The sequence below is a fragment of the Babylonia areolata genome, chromosome 2, assembly GCF_041734735.1.
Source record: "Babylonia areolata isolate BAREFJ2019XMU chromosome 2, ASM4173473v1, whole genome shotgun sequence".
In the NCBI taxonomy this organism is placed as follows: Eukaryota; Metazoa; Mollusca; class Gastropoda; order Neogastropoda; family Buccinidae; genus Babylonia; species Babylonia areolata.
The window spans coordinates 23870689-23892381 of NC_134877.1; the positions used below are offsets into that span (position 1 = coordinate 23870689).

Sequence of the window (21693 nt, forward strand, 5' to 3'; positions counted from 1 at the left end):
GATCCAAGCATAATTTTGTGATAACCTAAGCTAGCTTACCCATAGTTCCCACACCGGTACCCTTCCTGTGACCGTCTGCCACGGTTTGTGCAGACAACAGAAACTTGGAATTATGTGGAAAACATCGACAGCACGCTTATCTTCTGCAATAACAGTATGGTCAAGTTTGTTACAACATTTGTTGGTTGTGTTTTACTTTCCGCTGTTAAGCGTTTATGTAAACAAAAGTATTCGTTTTCCAGTTCTGTTGACGAGGTCATACAGTCATTAAATGCACTGTCATAATCTGGAGTCGTATCTATCTGATCATGACAGGATTGACGAAGTTCAATTAAGTGGTTGCCCTTTCTTGTTGCCCTCACACATACATAAGCACACACACACGCACACAAGAAGTTATGTGTGGTAATATTTAATTTTAGCGTCCTAAATTCCTGGAGCTACATAGGTATAGGTATAGAATAGGGACGAAGTAGGCCTCGCGGCCTTTTTGATGTCCCTTCTTTTTCGTCAACATTGAGTAGTGTCTGCATTGCATGCGGTAATTTTCCTACGAGTAATTTAATCATCATATTCATACTTTTTTATCTTTACATTTATATCAGCGTCTAGAAGATTCTTGAATTGGTTAAGAGTTGGTGCTGTTTTGGTTAGTTCTGTTAGTGGGTTCCACCATTTTATAACGCGGTTAGTAAAAGTGTATGTTTTGGCATTTAATCGAGTATGTTTTGGGTATATATCTTTGCTAGAGCTTCGTGTTTTTTCAACAGTGTTAAATTCAAAAAATCTTCCACTCTTAGACCACATGCACGGTATATTTCGTGTACATTGCAATGCAGGCATGCAGTTCAACATAATTGTCATAAATAACCATTTTACCATTGTCATCGACTCTGTGGAGATAAATTGTAGTGTAAATTGCATAAAAACCCCACCGTCATTACCCCATACTAACATGATAACGATATCACACGCTTTCCTGTACAGCTTTCAAAATTGCAGTTTCAGGAAAGCTTGTTACAATACTGTAAACTTGCACAATTTGGTCACTCGCTGCCCCTCTCACACACAGATACACACACATAGATTTCAGTTATCATTGAATTAAATAATTTCAAATCTGATTTAATCTGTATTTGGGTTTTCTCTATTTTTGTTTGTAGAGAGGAGAGTGCAGAAGACGACTGTCTTATACAAGTAAGAGATGTGCCGCTGAAGAAAAAGGGTCAACAAAGCTTGCATATAATGCAGCTCCACCTCCACCACAGCCTCCAAGACCACCACCACCACCTCCAAATGAAGGGTATATAAATTCATTCAGATTTTAATCTGGACAGTCATGCTAGAATTTTTAAAAGAACTTTTGACTGTAATATGTGTAATGTTTTATATTTTGTGCATGAGATTCATTCTGCTAGTAGGAAGTTCAGGCCAAATTATCAGATTCATAGCAGAAACCTGATATTTTGATTTGCAAGCCTGAAAGAAAGTAATAAAGCATTATCTCAGATAATTTTTGAGGGATTAAGTTTCGAATTAAAAAAAAAAAATCTGACAAAATGGCATTTTGGAACCAGTGTAGAATTGCATTGAATACTTATACTGTATGCTACTGATAATAACATCCAGAAATTATAGATAGCAAGATGTATTATTCTCTTAATAATAATAAAAAAAATTATGATACAGAATGTGATTGGTTGTTGCTCCCTGCGGTTAGACATAACAAGCTTTCTGATTGGTGGATGTTGGGACACATCAGCTTTAAAACAGAACTGTGAAAAATCCTGAAATGAGGCTGACTTATGTGTGTCATGGGGCAAATAGTGAAACATTTTTGTGGATGTATATATATGTATGTCATGGGGCACTGAAGAGGTTAAAAATAAAATAATTTGGTATTGTGAGCCCTGAAAGTTGATTGTTTTGAAAATGTTTCAGCGGCAGAAGTTTTTTGGGGACAATTTTCAAGCTTCTGGGAGTGGCAACTGTGGGAGTTGGTGGTACAGTGGGCTATGCCTGGTATGATCCAAACTTTCGCAAGACATTGGAAGACAATGTGCCTTACTCCAAAGAAGCAATGGATACCATATTTGCAAGCCTTCCTGAAGTATACCAGCCTGTTTCAGCGCCTTCGTAAGTTGCATAGTTTATTAAAATTTCACTTTCTTTTGTTTTTATCTGTTACAGGCTGGCTGTCTCTGTCTGTCTTGTTTATGTATAATGTGTTTTGATACGTTCTGTAAACTTTTAAAGTAACAGAATGGGTATATCTGTCTATCTATCTATCTATATGTTCTGTAGAAATAGTAAAGGCCATTCATTCTGTACATTTAATTTTCACCTTGTATTTTCTGATAATTTAAGGTTTGTCTGTCCCATCTCCACCTCTATTTGTCTCTCTTGGTCTTCTCCATCTCATTAACTTTGCTTGCCATATTTGTAAGATATGTTATGCAAGTGTATACAAAAAGGGCGCATGGGTTTGTGCATACAGGTGGTTGTGTGTGCACACGTGTATGTGTGTGTTCTAAATAATGGAAAGTTAATACATGAATATATATTATATTTGTTTTGATTTTATTTTATTGGACTTGCTTTTCTATGACTCTGTTGAGAGGGATTTTGTTTTACATGTTTTATGCCAAATTTTAGCATTTTTCTATTATCACAAACTTTGCCACATTTGATTTTTTTTACTGATATAATAAAGTTACTCTGATTCTGATTCTGACCATTTTGGAATCTTAAAAAAAAAATTGTTCCACTCAGATTCAGCAGATGACTCTTGTTATACTTGCAGGACTGGTGGTGAGCTGAAGCCCATTGCTGGTAGTGGTACTAAACCACGGTTAGACGACCAACCACTTAGCTTCAAAGAACCCAAGCCTGAAGAAAAGGTATTTATTTATTTCCAGCCTATAATTGTATAGCTTTAAAAGGCAATTACTGATTAGTGGCATTGGGTGCACCCCCTGATTTGGGGGAAGAAAGTTAATTTGTACACATGACGTTTACTCTTCGGGTGTACACACCCAGCAAGGTGCATTTGCTGAATATCCTGGAAAGTGAAAGTCCTCCATATTGATTTGGTGCAGAATGCCTTTGTTGACTCCAACATCATTTGGAAACTGGCTGGGAATTCGAGTTGCTTTCTGCTTTTGTTGACTCGGCTCTTTGACTCTGTTTGCTCTGTTATCAGTTTTCTTAAAAGCTGGTACACTGAGAGTTTCTTCTGTTTTGAAACCATCAGTCAAATCTGCATGGTCAAGCCCCAGTGCATTATTATGTTAACTTATGATCCAGTCTGTCGGCTTTGTTTACACTCTTGACCGCAGTCTTCTTTTGCATGTTCAAATAGATTTGAAATCAATCTCTTCATATTTCTGACTTCTTTCTCTGTTTTCACTTATTCAGTTGCTGGTCTTATTTCATGCTTTGAGTGTGAATCATCATTATGGTTAAATTCAAATTTGGCGTCATGTGTGATTTATTTAGTATGATGGTTAACATCAACATTGTCAAATCAAATAGTCATTAGACTGAAGCATGCAAATGTGGCTATTCAGCGTGATTGTATGCATGTATTTTTATAAAAAATGTTTTCAGGTAAAGGGTTTGTTGCAATAGGTGGCACCAAGTGGCAGTAAGAAGTTTGTTTTCAGAAACAAATAGGGTGCATACAGTCTGTAACAGTATAAGACATGAAGGTCAGATTTCAGTGAAAAAGTTAAACCTTAAAAGTAAAACTTGAAGGCCAGAAATTAGGGTATGTGAAGTCAAAGTCAGACTCCTGCCTTTGATTTTCCACTGGTTCAATGCCAGAGAATCGTGTTTAAAAAAAAAAAAAAGAAAAAAAAAGTGTTCTCATCTTGCCTGTGAATTTTGAGGATTCAGGGGTGATGAATTAAAAAAAAAAAAATCTAGCTAAAAAACTACAAGAGATACAGAACAAAAGTGAATGTTTTTGTGAAGGAAAATGAATGTTGATTCTAAATCTGGGCTTTTTTTCAATTATTTTGAAATCAGGCATTTTAAACTGAAGACATTAATTTTATGCATTAAAATATCTATTTCTACCTCCACAGAATAACACCCAGAAAGAAAACAAAAACAGCAACAACAAAAAACAAAACCAACCAACAAACAAAAAAAGCTGTAAATAGTAAATTTATTGCCTGATATATACCTGGAAATAAAATGGCTTACAAGTTCATGATAACAATCACAACACTTGCAGTCATGAAAGTGAATAACTGTCCCAGCAATGATATATGTGAGTTGGGTCAAGTTAAAAAGTCAATATGTTCTCAGAGGGTGAGCCTTCAAGCTTTTCTTAGATCTAAGAGTGTCTCTCTTTAGAGGAGAGAGTGCTGTGATGATATTCCTTTCTGCCTGGTCATAACTGATTGGACAAGGTGTCTGCTGTGCATCTGGTTTGTCTCCTCTATAGATAAATCCGTCAACTGATTAGTGACAAAGACATGAAAAAGTAAAAAAAGAAACAAACGTGATTCCCATCTATTGTCTGTGAACCCTAGGTTTCATGAAAGTCGTGGAAGATTGGCTGTTGCCATTCCTGGCGGTTGATCAGTTTGAAAAGACAGTAAAAATACTAAAATGACAGCTGAGCCACGCCTACTGTCTGGCCTTCAACCTGTTGTCTTAACCACTCCTCTATGAGTCTATCTCTCCTCCCCCTCCTCTCAAATAACATGGAAGTATTGTGCCTTCACTGTCAGTCATGGTCTCTTGCTTAAAAATGATGTCTGATGCCAGTGATGGATAGATGGACTGAAGACAGAGTAGAATGATGATGTCAGTTTTGTCACCGTCGTTGTCATCACCTTAAAGTTCAAACTTTCCATCAGACAAGACAGATCCATCTCTCAACATTATAATCATCAGTACAGCTTGCAAAATTGTTTAAATCTGCTGACTGGTTCCTCTGTCTTCACTTGACGAAGTGTTTGGCACCTTTTTGGCATTTGAGACAGAAAATCTTTACATGTATGCTCAAAGTGGTCCAGTAAGCAAATAATTATTGAGAAAAGAAGGGTTTTCCACTTGATGAATGCTCGCTTGAATAGTATACATATAATCCAGATGCATTAAACTAACCATTTGGAATCTGTCTATGTTCATTGTACGAAACTCTGATGAAGGAAAAATTGAAATACTTGCAGGACGTCATATCGGCAATATGGCAACACTTTGCAGGATGTCAGCTGATGTCCTATGAGCACTCCAATGGTTACCGTTAATTAAGATAACTTTCAGATAGTCGTGCATAGAATGCAAAATCACTTTCATGTTTAGGTTGCTTTACATAATTTATGCCTGCATTGGTTATTTTGTTTGGGATCATAGTTGCTCTGGCAGAGTTTGAGATGGTTAAGTGTTTTGTTTGGGATCAAAGTTTGCTCTGACAGAGTTAGAGATGTTGTTCTAAATTTGTTTTAACTCTGAAGCTTTTATGTTTCTAATTTTCTGTTTCACAGGTGGTCAAACCAACAAACGATGGTGAGTGACATGCATATATTTGAAATCATGATCAACGGAATACTAAATAGTTGATAAAAGTGAATGTTTTTATCAAATGTTTTTGAAAGTTTTATGTTGTAGCAGGTTTGTTCAGGTTTAATTTATGAAGAAGTAAAACATATTGTGTGTTACTAAGTTATTTTAGACTTAAAAAATTTGTTTTATCAGAAATACTTCTTAAATGCTCCCATGTTTGAACAGACTGAGTCTGTGGTGGTTAGGTGATAAAGTGGCTACAGTGAAATATTGAATAAAATGACTTAAATGTGGTTTTTAGCAAAGAACATGACAATACAATAATTTTTTGTTTGTTTTTGTTTTTGAAATTAGTGAATGTCTTGATTGGTTCTGAAGATATTCCATTTTAAAGATGTGATCGTGCATATGAGCTGTTAATGCTTAATATTTTCAAAATTTCTCTGTCATACTGTACTGTCTGTAAGGGTACTGTAGTGAAAACTCGTGTTTTTATTTTTATTTTTTTATAAAAAAAACATATATATAATAAAGACTTATTGTAGTGTTGTACAAATAAACACAAACACTTACGCAGCAAAGATATTGGAGAATAGGACCTATCTAATTTGTGGGAAATAGTAGATTACGATGCTTGGAAGAGCAGCCTTGAATGTCTACCTTAACACAACTGAAAACAATGGGCAATTACATTTCATGATTAAATCTCTTGCAGAACATATCACAGAAAGTACACGGAAGTTTTTTTTACCAAGTAAGATAGTTAGCTGAATGTTAAGTGCCAGAGTCTCAAACAATGCAAAATCTTCGAATGGCCAGGGGAAAAAACAAGAAGAATGTTTTTTGGGGTAGCATGCTTCAAAAATCAATATCTCAGTAACTGTGATAAGTAGCACTAAGAGAATTTGTTTGCGTTTTAAGTGCTATGTTAGCCTTCAAAATAAATTGAAATTAACAGTAAAACTTCAAGTTAAACTTGTCAGAAAAGGAATGATACATGATCTTGTAAGACAAGAGTACAGATCATGGATGAGATTTCTTCAGAATCTTGCTTAAAAAAAAAAAAAATTAAAGTCAAAAGATAGCTACAAAACTTGATCAATCGTTATGGCTGAGCAGCTTCTGCAAAATTACAGCAATTAAAAAACAACAAAAACAAACCAAATGTAGCTTGAAAGCATTGTAAGTGGGTAGGTTGGTGGGGTGTTCAATGACAAGTTTTTCCAGAAGAGGAGGGAGCAAGTACTGATGTTTCTGGCAAAAATGACAGATGCATCAATCTGTCTGTCAGCTCTCTGAGGCCATCTATGAACAGTCTTGCCACCCATTGTTTAAGGAAATTTACTTCAGCAGAGGTAGGGCATACAGTGGTGTCCTTACGATAAAAAAAAGAAAAAAAAGAATGAATGAACTTCAGTTTGAAAGGGTGTGTAAAAATATCCACAAGTAGGTTGTTTACAGTGCTATCCCCACACACAAACGCAGAGAGATAAAAACAGCAAGAAACAAACAAATGCCCACACTGCAGACAATACACACAGAGACTCAGTGCAACTGATTTAGAATGTGGGTGGGAGAGGAGAGGCCGGGGTATTTGTATACAGTCACAACAATACAAGCTCCACTCATTTTGAGCTTCAAAATTTTTGAACAGTAACCAGAAAATGGAAAATGATTGAGTGGATTTTTACCAGTCTGTGGTTGTTATCAACATGCACACACATTTGTGAATGGGTGGTAGCCATTAAACAAGAGTAGGTGTATCGCATCACGGTAAGCTTCTTTTTCTTCTATCCGCGAACTTAGTCATGCACTTTCTAAAGGAACACAATAAGAAATCAAGGGGTGGATGGTGAATCTTTATTTTACTGAGACACTTTTTCACAAAATCGCATTCATATGAGAGAAAATGCACATCAAATAAGTAAATTTTTTTAAAAGCATTCACAGGTTTCCTGGCATCTGCATTCGGTCTGCTGCTACTTGAGATGTTCATGTTGGATTTTGTGAAATAGGCTTTGCACATCCTGTTTTGCAGCATGTTAAATACACAGATCAGTGCTTAAGAAAGAATAAGTATCAACCCAACATAAAGAACAAAATCCAAAAGCATAGTTTTCAGTTTTATTCATGATTAGGCTTATGTCAAGTGACATTTTATTGGAGTGGGGAAACAAAGCACTTCGATAACAGAAGAAGAGAATTGCATGCTAATACTGTAATAGGTAAGTTTTCACCAGCAACACAAAACTCAGTGCCGTGAATTCTTTGGCTGCATTTTATCTTTTTCACAATATCTCCCGTTGCTGCAACTACTTGTGCTTTGGCAACTGAGGCTGAAGTTTTGGGGATTTGCCCCTTTCAACATCTGACAGGGCCTTTGCTGTCTGCTTGTACTGTTCATCTTATGCATGTCTTAGATGTGCTTCATATATAAAGTTCATATACATGATTATTTACTTGAATATGGTTGCTTCAGAGTGTTTAATTTTATGACTGAGATGTATGTACATGTAATTACATGTTTTGTGCATAATTATATGATTATTGAATCATTTTGTTGGTAATGTGCTTATCATATATTGTATTTTATTATTTGATATATATTTTGTGTGCTGCCTTTTATGTATTTATATGAAACATTGAAAGTATGTCTTAGATATATTGATTACGAAATTGAATATTTTATTAGTGCACGCACACACACACACACACACACACGCACAATGAATCGCTGGATCCCTGTTACATAGCTCGATTGGAGTGTACCTGTGGTGAGACTTGGGCTACAGGTATTGTGATTGTATTGATTTTCTTTTTAATTTGCTGATTGATGTTATAATTCATTAGTTATAGGATGTTGATTGCACTGTTCTAATTAAACTGACTTTATACATTCCTCTTTTTTCATATGAATACACGTGCACACACATTCACACGCTTACAAGCACACGCACAAGAACATGCATAAATACGCACACACACACAGACATACACAGACAGACAGACACACAGACAGACAGACACACAGAGAGTAAAAAGACCAAGTTAAGAATGTTATGTGACCATTGCTATGTTTTGCATGTATGTTTACTTTGAATTGGTGTTCTTGTTTCTGTTGGATGCATGGTTGGACTTTGATCGTTCTGCGGAGCTAATGCATGTGTCACCTTTATTTGTCAGAAAACATGTGAACAAAATTTCTCTCTTACTTCTTAGAGATAGGGTATTCTAATGTTTTGTATTTTCTGAAAATGTTCAATAAACAAAACAACAAACACACTCACACACACAACACACACACACACACACACACACACACACACACACACACACACACACACACACACACACACAGATGTAGATATAGATATATGGATGTAGATAGATGTGTGTGTGTGTGTGTAGTAATAATAGATAATAATGTACATTTATATAGCACCCTTTCTCTCTAAGAGCTCAGGGCGCTTTACATAAAAGAAAAATATTACAAGTTACATAAAACATTCATGACCACTCTTTCTCAAAAAACCCTCTTTCTCAAGAACCATAGGTTCTTGTATTGACACGAGGAAGTTTCAAAAGGTAACAGTCAGAGGAAGAGTGGAAATTTCTTGCGGGAGATATGTAGGTCCTGCGGAGTGGAAAGCAGAATAGCAGAGACATGCAACTTTGCATTTAATTCTCGCTTCATTGGGGAGCCAGTGAAGAATGCGGAAGTGAGGAGAAAAAACGTGATATATGTAGGACTCTGAGAGTCGGATGGGCAGCATTATTTTGAAGTTTTTGAATTCGCTGAAGAATATTATGTGGACAGCCAATGAGAAGAGAATTGCAGTAGTCAGTTCGTGACAGCACAAAACAGAAATAAGAGTTTTAGTAGTTTCAACAGAAAGGTACGGACAGATAGAGTTGATGCGACAAAATTCATATATATATATATATGTATGTATATGTTGAAGCTGCTTACAATTAATCATCAGGGATGTTCAAAATTGCTTTGTTATGTCTTGTTTTCATTACTTTGATGCGTTGGTTATTATGAATTTCTATCAGGTAGCTTCATTAAATCTGGCGTGGCAATTCTCTCTCTTTCTATCTCTCTTACAAACACACACACACACACACACATACACTCTTGCATGCCTGCACAAATGGGCAGTAATCAAGGTCTTTTCCTAGGCTGTTATATACTTTAAGAAAAATGATTTCAAACACTTTCTTTCTCAAATATGGCTGTAATTGTGTAAATTAATGTAAACAGATCACATAGGCCAGAATTGCAATTTCAAGGCTTAGATTTAGAAAATGATAAGTAAAACAGGTGAACAGAATTCACAGAAAGGAGGGGATTTCTGCACTGTTCATTTACTGTTTCACACTGACAGGTCATAGGAGTATACACTTGTACGGAAATTAAAACTTAAGTAATTGATTTTGATAAAGTAGTGTCTGAATAAGGCCTTACGGTTGGAAAGAAATGATTTGGATCAATATGTGCAATTGACTATTTTGGTTTTGATTTTATCGAGCTGAAAAACAAAACAAAAAACATCACCTTGGTTGGTTCTGGTAACAATGGCTTCTTACTTTACCCCTCCCTCCCACCCCCTTTAAAAAAAAACAAGAAAGAAAAGTTTTTGAAGATGGAGGAAGGTGTTTTTGAAGGGAAGAAGGTGGCAGAATAGTTATAACGCTTATCTCCCAATACCTGTGGTGTGAGGGTCTGGATTTGAGTCCCAGTCTTGCCCTTTTTTCCAGATTAAACCGGAAAATCAAACAGCGTTTGGTCATTCAGATGAGCCAATAAACCGAGTTCCTATGTGCAGCAAGCACTTGGCACACTGAAAAAGAACGCATTGCATCAAAAGGGTTGTTCTACTGGCAGAATTATGTAGAAAGAAATCCACTCTGGTAGATAAAGCTTTAAAAGTATATATGCATGCACTCAGGGCCTGACTGGCATGTTGGGTTATGCTGCTGGTCAAGCATCTGCCTTGCATATCTGGTGTAGCATATATGGATTTGTCTGAATGTAGTGACGCCTCCTTGAGAAATTGAAACTGAAACTAGTTTTATTTTTTTTCTTCTTTTAATAATCTGAAGTCAGAGGAATGACACATAAGTAATCGAGTCTTATTATTCTTTTATTGAGGGAAAGTTGGAATGCTATTCTATAATTCTAAAGTAAATGACATTCATTGTGTTTTTTTAAGTTTCCAATTCTAGGTACTGTTTGTGATAATGGGCTAAATATGTGGTGCATAACTCAAGGCATTCATTTTGTGCTTTTTAAAAATGAATTTTTTTTTCTTTATTAGCTAACCTTCAGGCACACAGAACAAAGGAAGAGCAGAAACGATTGGCTGAACAGAGACAGAAAGAAAAAGAGGCTGAAGAATCTGCTGAGAATGCAGGTAATATTTTTGGTATGAGCGTCAGAGAGAGTGTGTGTGTGACGGGGAGGGTGGGTTGGGGAAGACTGAGTGTTTGGATTCTCTACTTTCATAACATTTTTTGTCTGCAGATTATTGATTTATTGTTTCCTTGCCTGCCAAACATTTTAACAATTTCGTCATTCCTTGGCTGAGTGAAAATTGAGGGTTTTCACCTGAGTGCAAACAAAAAGTGCACTACTTCCTCAAATAAAAAGATATCTCCTTGAAATTGAGGATTGTTCATACATTGTACTTTTAAGTACCTGATAAATTTGTCATGATTCCTCTGTATAGCTGTTTAAAATCTTAAAGAAAATTTCCATGAAATCAAGTTGTTGAAAATTCACTTCATCACAATTACTTCTAGGATTTCCAGTCAAATTTGTTTTTGTTTGGTGCCTTTGGCCCAGTATTGAATCAGAGCTTGATGAAACAAGATAGTGGTTGGCTGGCTGTGTATTGGCACCTGTCCAACAGATTGCGCCCTCTCTTTTCCTTCCCCGCTGGTGACCAGTTTGACTTACCACCCCTCTCCCAGTCCCCCTTCCCTTCCCAGCCACAGATGCAGAATGACAGTACTTGTGCTGTCAACTGATTCACATCCACTGTCAGTTCACTCCTGGCCTGCTTTTGATTCAGGCTGACCAGTCTCAGACACAAAACTTATGTCACTTACTTTCCCTCTGGTGCTATGAAGTGGGTCATGACAGTTATCATCATTATCCAAATCTGCACCTGAATCGTCACCCTCCCTACTACACAGGCTTTCTTCCCCACTGTCCATACCTTTCAGTAATTTCTGAGCCACTTCTAAAGCTCTATACCGTTAAATGAGCTGAGATTGACCTTTTGTAGACAACTCCATTTTCACCAACAGTGTATACAAATGACTTGGGAATTTTCTGCTGCCTATAAGTCATCCAATGCAGACTGTACAAGTTCATTGGATATAAACATTCTTCAAACATTCTAGAAGATGGGTAACAACAAAGTAGGCCATTTCCCTTTACCCATCAACCGTGAAATGTTGATGAAAATTGGAAACTACCAGACATGGGCCTTGCCAATGCACAAACATTATACTCTTGTTCAGGTTGTTGCACACCTGATAGTGAAAGGACAAGTTTTTGATTCACAGGAAACTGAAAGCTGTTGGCAAATCTTGCATTGTTTGACTTGTCAAGATGGATTAATTGGTTATTGCAGAATAATTGATTCATGTAATGTGAATCAGGGATGTCAGATGAGTACATCCAGTTGTACAAAATAAAAGTGGTGGTGTGTGCAGCTCTGGAGGTGATTCTGGAGAACTTGGGGAAACGTGCTGGAGAGGCAGCAGAAGAAGCAGTAGCTGTGCAACAGAAGTTGGTGGAAGCCACCAAAAAACACACAGAGCTGTTGAAAAAGGCAATGGAGGATACTACAGAGGTCTGTACTGTTCTTTATCCATGTCTTTTTATAATTTGTTGCTGGTGAGGATAAGGATAACGATTCATCATTGCTGGACATAGCACAGTTTGCTTTTTTGAAGGATTCTTTATTTTCATTTTAATCTAATTCTGCTGAAAAGATATTCAGCTCAATTATGAACAGTTTTATGTTTTGCAGAACTTTCTGTTCCATTAACCCCTTCACTGCTAGTACGTTTTGCTATGGCCTATGCTGAGAAAATTTTCAGAAAAACAAGAAAAACACGCCAATGATTTTAATTTGCTTATATTTCAAAAAGTACTGAAGATAAGTGCATAAAAGTATATATCAAATGAAAGGAAAATGAACCAAGATTTTGTTTTTGATACTCACATGTTCAAGTAATGAGTCAATCTGACAGAAAAATTCCATAAAATGCATTAATAAAAAAAATTGGGACTGTCATTCCACCATGTAGGTGCTACAGTATCAACTAGGTTATCAACCTGTCTTTCTTGTGACTGTTGTGATCAACCACACACACTGTCAAGGCTGAGCAACAGTGTCCAGGTGCATAAGACTCCAACACAGTCCATACAAAGAATGAAAAGGGTGTACTCACCTAGGATCTATCGCCAGTAAAAATGCTGTGTGTGGTATTTGCAGAAACAGTCTTCAAGACACAGTGCTGGTTTGCTGGGGCAGTCTGGGCAGTAGAACCCCACATCCTTTCTTTGTCCTTTCTTCCAGCAGACTCTGCACCTCCTTTGTGGCCAGGCCTTCTGTGGGGAAGGTGGGATGAAGTGTCGTCCACACAAGACAAACAGCGTGGTCATCTTTAGCAGTGTCTTGGTCACCAAAAATCATGGCACTAATTACATCCTTCTGAAGTCCAGGAGTGTACTGCTGTTGCCTGCTTTTTTTTGTAGAGGATGTGTGCATTCAGCATGGCAATTTGTAGAAAATGCACACACAGCTATTTATACCACCTCAGGGTTTTCCTTGTGACATCGTAGGGCTGCAGCTGTTGGTCATGATGGTCCATGACACCCATGTTTTTGTTGTAATCCAGAATTGCTGGAGGCTTGTTTACTGCCCCTTGGTCTTGCTGCTGCTGGTCTTCAGCTGTAGGTTTGTGGCAAGTTGTCAACTCCAGATGATCCAGGATGAACATCATGATCATCACCATGCTGCATACCTGAAACACATTGCATAAAAGACTAAGTTTGTTGGGTTTTGGGTTTGTTTTTTGTTTTTTACATATAAAAAGATCATGAAATGGTACCATTTTATTTCTGATTGTTTTCAGAAGCTGAAATACACACACACACATACCTACCCCACCCCCCACCCCAAACCCCTAAAACACACACACACTGAAACTGGTTCATGGTATGCCACACCCCCTTCATTCTCTCTTTCTCATACAAAACAAAATGACAACACATCACACACACACACACACACACACACACACACACACACACACACACACATCTACAAGTGTTGAATTGACAAAGTAATTTAGGCATACAGTTCTGTATATCATTCTCTGATTTCAGTTTTATAAACATCATCTCTTCCCCCTCCCCCCCTCTCTCTCTCTCACTCACACGCGCACACACACACACACAATAACAACAATAACAACAACAACAACAAACCAATACACACTCAGGAACGAACACACAGAAAGCTGCAGGTGAGCGACACATGCTGTCATCAACAATGAGCCAGCCAGCAAGCCACGCACCCCTGGGCTGTGATGGTCAGACACAGTACCCACGTGACTGACTCTCTCTCACTCACACACACTAATCAGTGACTAATGAAGCCACTTACCACAGCTAACACATTCAAAACACACAATGCAGTCATATTCATTGTTACAACAAACAGAAAGCAAATAATAAACTGACAAACCTCGTAAACACCCACCTGCATCTTGAAGCAGCTGAGCTTGTCTGTCTTCAGTTTCATCAAGCAGCTCCACACTGTCAAAATCAGCGTCTTCGGCATTAACTTCACGCAGTTCTGTCTCATTCAGTCCACAATCTTCATCTCTACTGTTTGCATCGCGAAAGAATTCTTTCAATACAAGTGCAAGTGTTGGGGTTTGTCTGCGTTCAGCCATGGCTTTGCAAACACAACTTGAGCTTCGTACAAACTTGCAAAACTTTCGCCATAAATATGACAATCCAATGAATAATTTTAGCTTATGGAACTCAGGAGATAAAGAGCTTTCAGGGGAGCTAATTTAATGGTTAGCAGACTGTATTTTCTGTAATGCGGGACTCGAAACATAGAACGTTGTAACATGACGTACGGCGCACGTCAATACAGCATTGGTGAGCGACATTTCATGACGTACGCCGTACGTCAACAGCGCAGTCAAGAGGTTAATTTTGATGCTTTTCTTTTGAGTGTAGTAGCATTGATTAAACTGTAATTGGGTTTTGAACATTAAAGCTTCAGGTGCCATTTTCCATTGGGCTTTCACTCTTTGTGTTTTCTTTCTTTTTTTTTTCCCTTGGAAGTCAAAGTAAACTTTGAATGTGTTTGAGAAAATAATGTCAGATTTTGGAACGCTTAAAGATATTTATTTGTACAAAGTTATACTAATCAAAAACAATACATGTATTCCATGTGTATAGAATTGATTTTGATTTAACAAAAAGAATGTTTTCAGATTTTGGACAAAGACAGTCAGTGGCAAGCTGTGGGGGATGCATTCCGTGACCGTGAAACGCTGTCACAGAAAGCAAAACAGTTGATGGATGAAGCCAGGTACAGTATGGCACTGTTACTTTTGCTCAGCTTAAGCAACTGTTTTACCACCTTAGACAAATGTACATGATGCTACTATGGATTCATTTTCTTGTTATTGTTGTGGAATTCAAACTTAAGTGAGGCAATTTTTTTTCTTAAAAACTTTGCATTCAGGTGATCATTGTACTGCCTGAGTGTGTCACTAAAACTTGTCCATCTTCTTGACCTCTGTATGAGTTGTTCAGTTGGGCAGTTAATTTCTGAGTTTCTAGCTCGTGACAAGTATCAATGTTTACAGCTGATGTAATTGTATTTTTTGTTTATTTGTTTTGTTTTAGTTTCTTTTTTCTGTCTGCAGGACAACGATGGACAGCTTGAAGAAATCTATTGAAACAGGCAAACAGAACACTGTGACCAAAAAGAATAAGATTATCACCTCTGCTCAAGAAATCTACAACAAAGTCAACAACAAAATGAGGACGGTCTATTCTGAGGTACTCTTGAATTTTTAATCATAAAGAGACATACAAGTATAATGATATTTTAATTACACATACTTAACCATGACCCAACTAGTGCAGACTCCGGCAGGGGTCTGACATTCCTGCCAGATAATGATACTCTATAACCTACAACAAAGTCCGCAACAAAATGAGGGCTGTCTCTTCTACTGTGTTCTTTGACTGTTAAATCATAAAGAGACATTTATATATGAACAGAGTTTTCTTTTGAATAACTAGACAGGTGATCATTTTGTTTCCATTTTTAATTTCTTGAAACCAGAGTGAAAACAGTCTGTTTTGCTGCTGCAGAGAATTGGAACAAAACATCTCCAGTGATCAGTAGTAGGAATAAGATACAAAACATAACAAGACTGCCTTTTATAATAAAGAGAAGAGAGATAAGCTGCAGAGTATGAGCAGATTACAAAAAAAATTATTTCTTTATCTTGTTTGAAATATAAGCATTTCATTTAAAGATTAACCTGTTTGCTTTCATAGTTTTTGAACTGGTTACAGAACTGAGTGGTATGTTCTTGCCAGAGTTGTTTATTTTGTATTATTTTATTTTATTTTGTTTATTTTATAAATCAGAATGATGGAACATTCAGTGTTGCCTGTGCAGGTGCAAAAGTCAGAGTCTGATGCCAGAGTGATGGCAAAGTATAAAGATCTGATTGACCAAGGCCGTAAGCAGTTTGCTGAGGAACTGGACAGCATAATGCCAGATGTGAAACTGGGCAACCGAAGTAAATTTTTAAAATATTTTTTTTTCTCATTGAATGTTTGTGTATTATTTTGAAGGATAAAGATTTAAATTGATGATAAGCCTTTCCTTACCAGTTGATGTCACTTTATGGACAAGGACTTTGAAAGTTGTGTACAGTTTGATTTTTTTTTTTTTTTTTTTTTTTTACATGCAGAGATATAAGCACATAAAATTGAATGAATTACAAACACACAAACTGAGATGACTGGTGTTCCACAGACTGACAGAAAATCATTTATAAATCATATTATTAGGGTCTGTGTTTAACCTGCAAATTAAGTGTCCACAACAAATGTGAGAAAATAGGCCTATTTGTTCACACTGAGCACATCTGCTTGGAAAGCGGGAAAGGTTGCCATTGCATTTATTAACTGCATCCACTATAAATTTGGGAAAATAGGTCTGTCAGCTTTCATGAAGTACATTACTTTGATAGTTGGAAGATAGGTGTATTGTTTTCATTGAGTGCATATACTTAAAAATTTTGGTTTCACATCAAGATTAATTAACTAACAGGGATTTTACTTGTGATTGTTCTTTATTGTTTTTGTCGATAAACATTTTTCTTCTCGGAAAAGCAGTCTAGAAGTAATATTATGCAAAACAACTTTATTTTCAGCGAAAAAGTTGACTGAGGAAGAACTGAACGCCTTGATTGCTCATGCCCACCGTCGAATTGAACAGCTGCAACGTCAGCTAGCAGAGCAGATGGCAATGGAGGCTCATCGTGTGGAGAAAGCTCTCAAACAGCAGCAGTTGGAGGATGCCAAACTGGCCCTGCAGCAAGTGGCTGCTGAGGCTGAGCGCCTGGGAGAAGAGTTCATTGTGGAAAAAGATAAATGGGTATGAACAATGTTTTAATTATATATGATAGTCAGTCGTGTCTGACTATGACCATCAGAACAGCAGAGGAGGCAACTGCTGTTCCGACTATTTGGGCTAGAATTTGATTATGGTGGAGAGTGTCTTGCCCAAGTACATCCCCACTCTCTCGGCCAAGAGGGTTTTAGGACAGTCGGCGTTGGGATGGTTCCCAAAGGCCAACTAGCCCACAACGTTGCAGCACCAAGAGCCAGTGCAATTTTGCCTCCTAGTTTGAGTCATAGTCCTTTACAAAAGACTAAGCTGTAAATGGTTTCCCATTGACTGGAGAAACCATTGATAATACAGCTCTCACTTTGCTGTTGGCCCAAATGTAAACTTATGTCAATCTGTGATATAAGCTGAGTGTTGGGCCTAAATGTTTTAATTACAAGCACAGCAAGGCACTAGATAAGTTAATGCTGTTGTGTAAATATGTAGTTGGAAGTCAGTAAGTTGGATTTTTTATTTTAAATTATTTTTTTTTTAAACAAACCTTCAGTCATCCATTGCAAACTGAATGATAAATACCACACCAGGAAAATTCAGCTGCTCATTAAGAACAACCACCAAAAAAAAAGCAAAGCATCTAGCAGTAGCAAATTACAAACTATGTAACACACACTCACTCTGCCCCTGAAAAAAAGTTTGTGGGAATTGCAGGATATAGAAGCCCGTGCAGATTTTGAAAAGGAACTTCGGCAGCAGTTGGCCAGACAGGCAGCAGCTCACAGTGATCACCTCCAGGATGTACTGCAGGTGCAGGCAAGCGAGTTAGAGAGGCAGTGTGAACGAGAGATCCACACTCACCTACTGAGAGAAAGGCAGTCTTTCCAGACTGAGGTGTCAGGCTGGATTGCACGTCTCAAAGGGATCGAAACAGCAGTGGAAGGTGAGTATTGTTTGGCTATTTCCTGTAAGCAGTTTGCAGAGACAGTGGGTACAAAAGGTTCAGTCTTTAGAGGCCCTAAAAGGTGGCTTAAAAAAAAACCAGTTTTTTTTTTAGGGATTTTTAAGGCATGTATGAACCCTATGTTCATTGGGTTTGGGAGAATGGGGAGCAGCTGGGGGGTGAAGAAGGAGCACTGAACCAAAATATTGTATGTGTCTGATGGACAGAAGTAAAAGATTTGACAAAGTTTTTGGTTTTAATAAAATGTGTGCAGAAATTGTTTTCAGAGGTTGACTGGACCAAAAATCATTACTTAAACACACATATTTGCTGTGTGTTGTGAGAATGTTTAATTTCAGATACACTATTATTCTTAAGCAGGGCTACCACTTTTCAGCAAATTCGTAGATTTCAGTGAAAAGTAAAAATGAGATTCAGCAAAAACGACAAAACAAAAAGAGTAGAAAACAAAATTTTTGCGAGTAGCTGCATGAGCAGTTGAATTGAGTAGTGCTCAGAGTTAGTGTGATAACTGGGAATATTGTTACTGTGAGACACAACTGAAGCTGTGAAGGTGAAAACTTAGAAGTGCTGGTATGTATCAATGCCTTTTTCATCCCTGTAGATGGAGGTGCTCTGTGTGCATTGTAGATTTATGATACTGGCAGTAAAGTGCTCCGATTTGCATCAGATTGCACCATTTCAAATGTAAATTAAAAAAATTTTCCGGGGGAGCATGCCCTCTGACCCCCCAAGAATTTTTGATTTTCCTCGGTGGGAGCCCCGTTAATGCTAAGAAATTGCATGGTGGATGTGGAAGGGGGGTGTTTTTTGTTTCAGATTTGTTTCTGAAACTTGTGCATTTCCAAAGCGCATCATTAGTTCTAGAGCTGGACATCTGTTATTTTAAATGTCAAGATAGTCCTTTGCTAGGCTGGGCAATAGAAGTAACATAATTTAATTTCATTAGTTACACGTGTATATCTACAGGTCGTTCAGAGGGAAATTTCTAGAAAGATCTTGAAAAATGGTTATCCCATTAAAATTTGATGTGTGTGCTTTATTTCATTTTTTTTTAATTAAAAAAAATAATACAGATTCTAGTCATAAGGGATGTGTTTGTCAAAATTCAGCCTGTCCTTGTGTATGAACCAAGAAGCTGGCGATGCAGGGATTTATGTTTTCCACTCAACATTAAATGATAATCATGTAGTCATGGAGGCTTATCAAATTGGTCCAGTTGCTCCTTGAGCATTTTGACATGCAGCTAAGTCAGTGCTCTTTCCCTTGTTATATTAGTTGGCTTAAAGCTTCATTGTGTCTGTCGTTTGCGGAGACATGTGACCATAGTGTGAACAGCAGGGCACACAATAACTCTTCTGATCTTTGCATGGGAAAGATGGGTGAGCTGCAGATGGACAAGACTGTTTCAAACATTACCTTTAAGTTAGTAAAAATAAAAAAAGAAAAAAGTTTTATTTATTTATTTAAATCTATTTAGACGTCTTGCTGTAGGCTAGCGCATGTTCTTGAAGCTCACAAGAGCACTGAAAGCATTCATTATTTGTCATACACTACGACACAAACATACACATATAATGAAAAATTAACAAAATTAAGTAAGGACAATCAAAAAGAGATATTGCTTTGCCTTAAAGTAAATCAAATATCACATATAAACAGTTAAGACAAAAAAGTCTACAAAGTATGTTTGAACGTCTTCCTGGCTCAAGTGGTTCAAAAGATGCTTTCAAATAGGGTCGGTTGCAGGTGTATGACTTGACATTTTGTGGTTGAAATTTGATGTGTTTCAGCTCGGGCAGAAAGTGAGAAGATTGCTCGCGTGGCTCAGGACTTGTGGCTGTCCTGCATTGCTCTCAATGGGGCCATACGTCATGGCAACGAGGAAGGTGAGGAGTGGGAGCAAAAGAGGAAGCCACTGAGAAAAGAAGTGGAGGCTGTCTCTGACGCTGGAGGTAAACATCCATTTGTGGAGACGCTGATCCAGGCCATCCCTGAGGAGGCCTTGGACCAAGGAGTGTGGAGTGAGGACAGCCTGCGGGAGCGGTTCCCACATGTCAGCACTGTCTGCCGCAGGGTGGCCATGCTGGATGATACAGGGGGTACACTCTTCAAGTACTTCATCTCTTATGCCCAGTCCTTTTTCGTTTTTGATTCAGTATATGCCAAGACTGAGCATGATGTTGTAGATTTGGACAAACTGGACACTTTTTCCATTCTTGGCCATGCTGAGTATTGGCTGGAGAAGGGTGATCTTGAGCAGGCTGTGCGTTTCATGAACCAGTTGACGGGACAGCCACGACGGGTGGCAGGTGATTGGGTGAAAGAGGCCAAGCTGCTTTTGGAAACCAGACAAGCAGCATATGCAGTTACCTCATTTGCTTCAGCCAGTGGACTTGGCACCATATTTTGACAAAATTAAACACACATGGTCAGGAAGGAGTAAACAACCAAAAAAAACCAACAAAAAACAAAAACAACAAAGCAAAAAAAGAAAAAATGAGAAAAAAAGACCATCTGTTGACCCAAACCTGTGATTGTTCAAGTGAAAAGAAAGTGGAAAAAAATGTAGTGCTGAAAGAAACATAAAAAGCAGCTGGAGGGTATACTTCTTTTAACATATTTCAAGCATGAAGCTTTTCTGTGATTATGTGTACTTTTCAAATCTGTTGGTTGCTGTGTAATTGGTTTATGTTTACCCACAGCAGATTGCAGGCAAGAGATAGCTTCAGAAAAGTGGTTTTTCAGACAGAACAAACTGATTTCATTTTAAGGGTTTCTGCTTGTTCCATATGAGAAAATCTTGATGAGCAGAGAATCAGGTCAACATGATGCCCTGTCTGTGATGAGTCTTAAAAAAAAAAAAAAAAAAAATTCAGGATTTTCAGATTGGCAATTGAACTCTTGATGGAATATATTTGGAAACAGACTCTGGATGCTTTAGCTACAATGTTTGGAAAAGTATGCGTTGTATTACTTGTTAGGGATGCTACAACAGTGATAAAAAGTTGCTGAAGACAGCAGAATAAGTTCACTGGCTTTTCTGGAGACCTTTGTAAATGTGCTCAAAGAATTGCACCTCTTTGCATTGGTATCATTAACTTGCCATTGGAAAAGTTTTGCTTGCATAGTCTGCTTAGTTTGCTCCCTTGATTGTGCAGTTATTGGGGTGGTTTGATTGCTCATTATACCTTGGACATAGATGGAAAGAATGATTGATAACATTTCAAGGATTTTTTTTGTTGAAAAGGTCAGTGCTGTAACGTGGCCTTTATGTGATTTGCCATAGTTGTGACAGGAGCCGATAGAAAAATGCTGGAATCCTTTGGTACTGATGTTTATATTTTGTACATTTCTGCAGAATAATTTTCTCAAGTGTGTGTGAAGTACACAGATTGTAAAATAGGTATGATCTTGTCAGAATGTATGTCATTTCGTCTTCTGAATGCCAGCCTGATACCTTCTCATTAAAATGGTGATTCATTTCTGCCCAATTGTTTTCGTTATTTTTCT

At 37.6% G+C, this 21693-nt stretch overlaps 1 protein-coding gene across 1 annotated transcript; it reads left to right on the forward strand.

The window, feature by feature from the left end:
• Positions 1-36: 36 nt before the first annotated feature.
• LOC143299414 (MICOS complex subunit MIC60-1-like) lies at positions 37-21667 on the forward strand. Its single transcript, XM_076612600.1, has 13 exons — positions 37-154; positions 1164-1303; positions 1942-2136; positions 2804-2900; positions 5502-5523; positions 10842-10937; positions 12247-12386; positions 15058-15155; positions 15496-15631; positions 16263-16386; positions 17026-17249; positions 17931-18159; positions 19974-21667. The coding sequence occupies exons 1-13, from the start codon at positions 113-115 to the stop codon at positions 20591-20593; spliced, it is 2163 nt and encodes a 720-aa protein (XP_076468715.1). The 5' UTR covers positions 37-112; the 3' UTR covers positions 20594-21667.
• The last annotated feature ends 26 nt before the right edge of the window (positions 21668-21693 follow it).

Bases quoted from the DNA above. Each gene is read 5' to 3' on its own strand.
- LOC143299414 (XM_076612600.1), top strand. From the start codon at position 113: ATGTGGAAAACATCGACAGCACGCTTATCTTCTGCAATAACA. The intron at 5,524-10,841 runs GTGAGTGACATG...TTTCTTTATTAG, and splicing joins GGTCAAACCAACAAACGATG to CTAACCTTCAGGCACACAGA. The intron at 16,387-17,025 runs GTAAATTTTTAA...CTTTATTTTCAG, and splicing joins TGTGAAACTGGGCAACCGAA to CGAAAAAGTTGACTGAGGAA.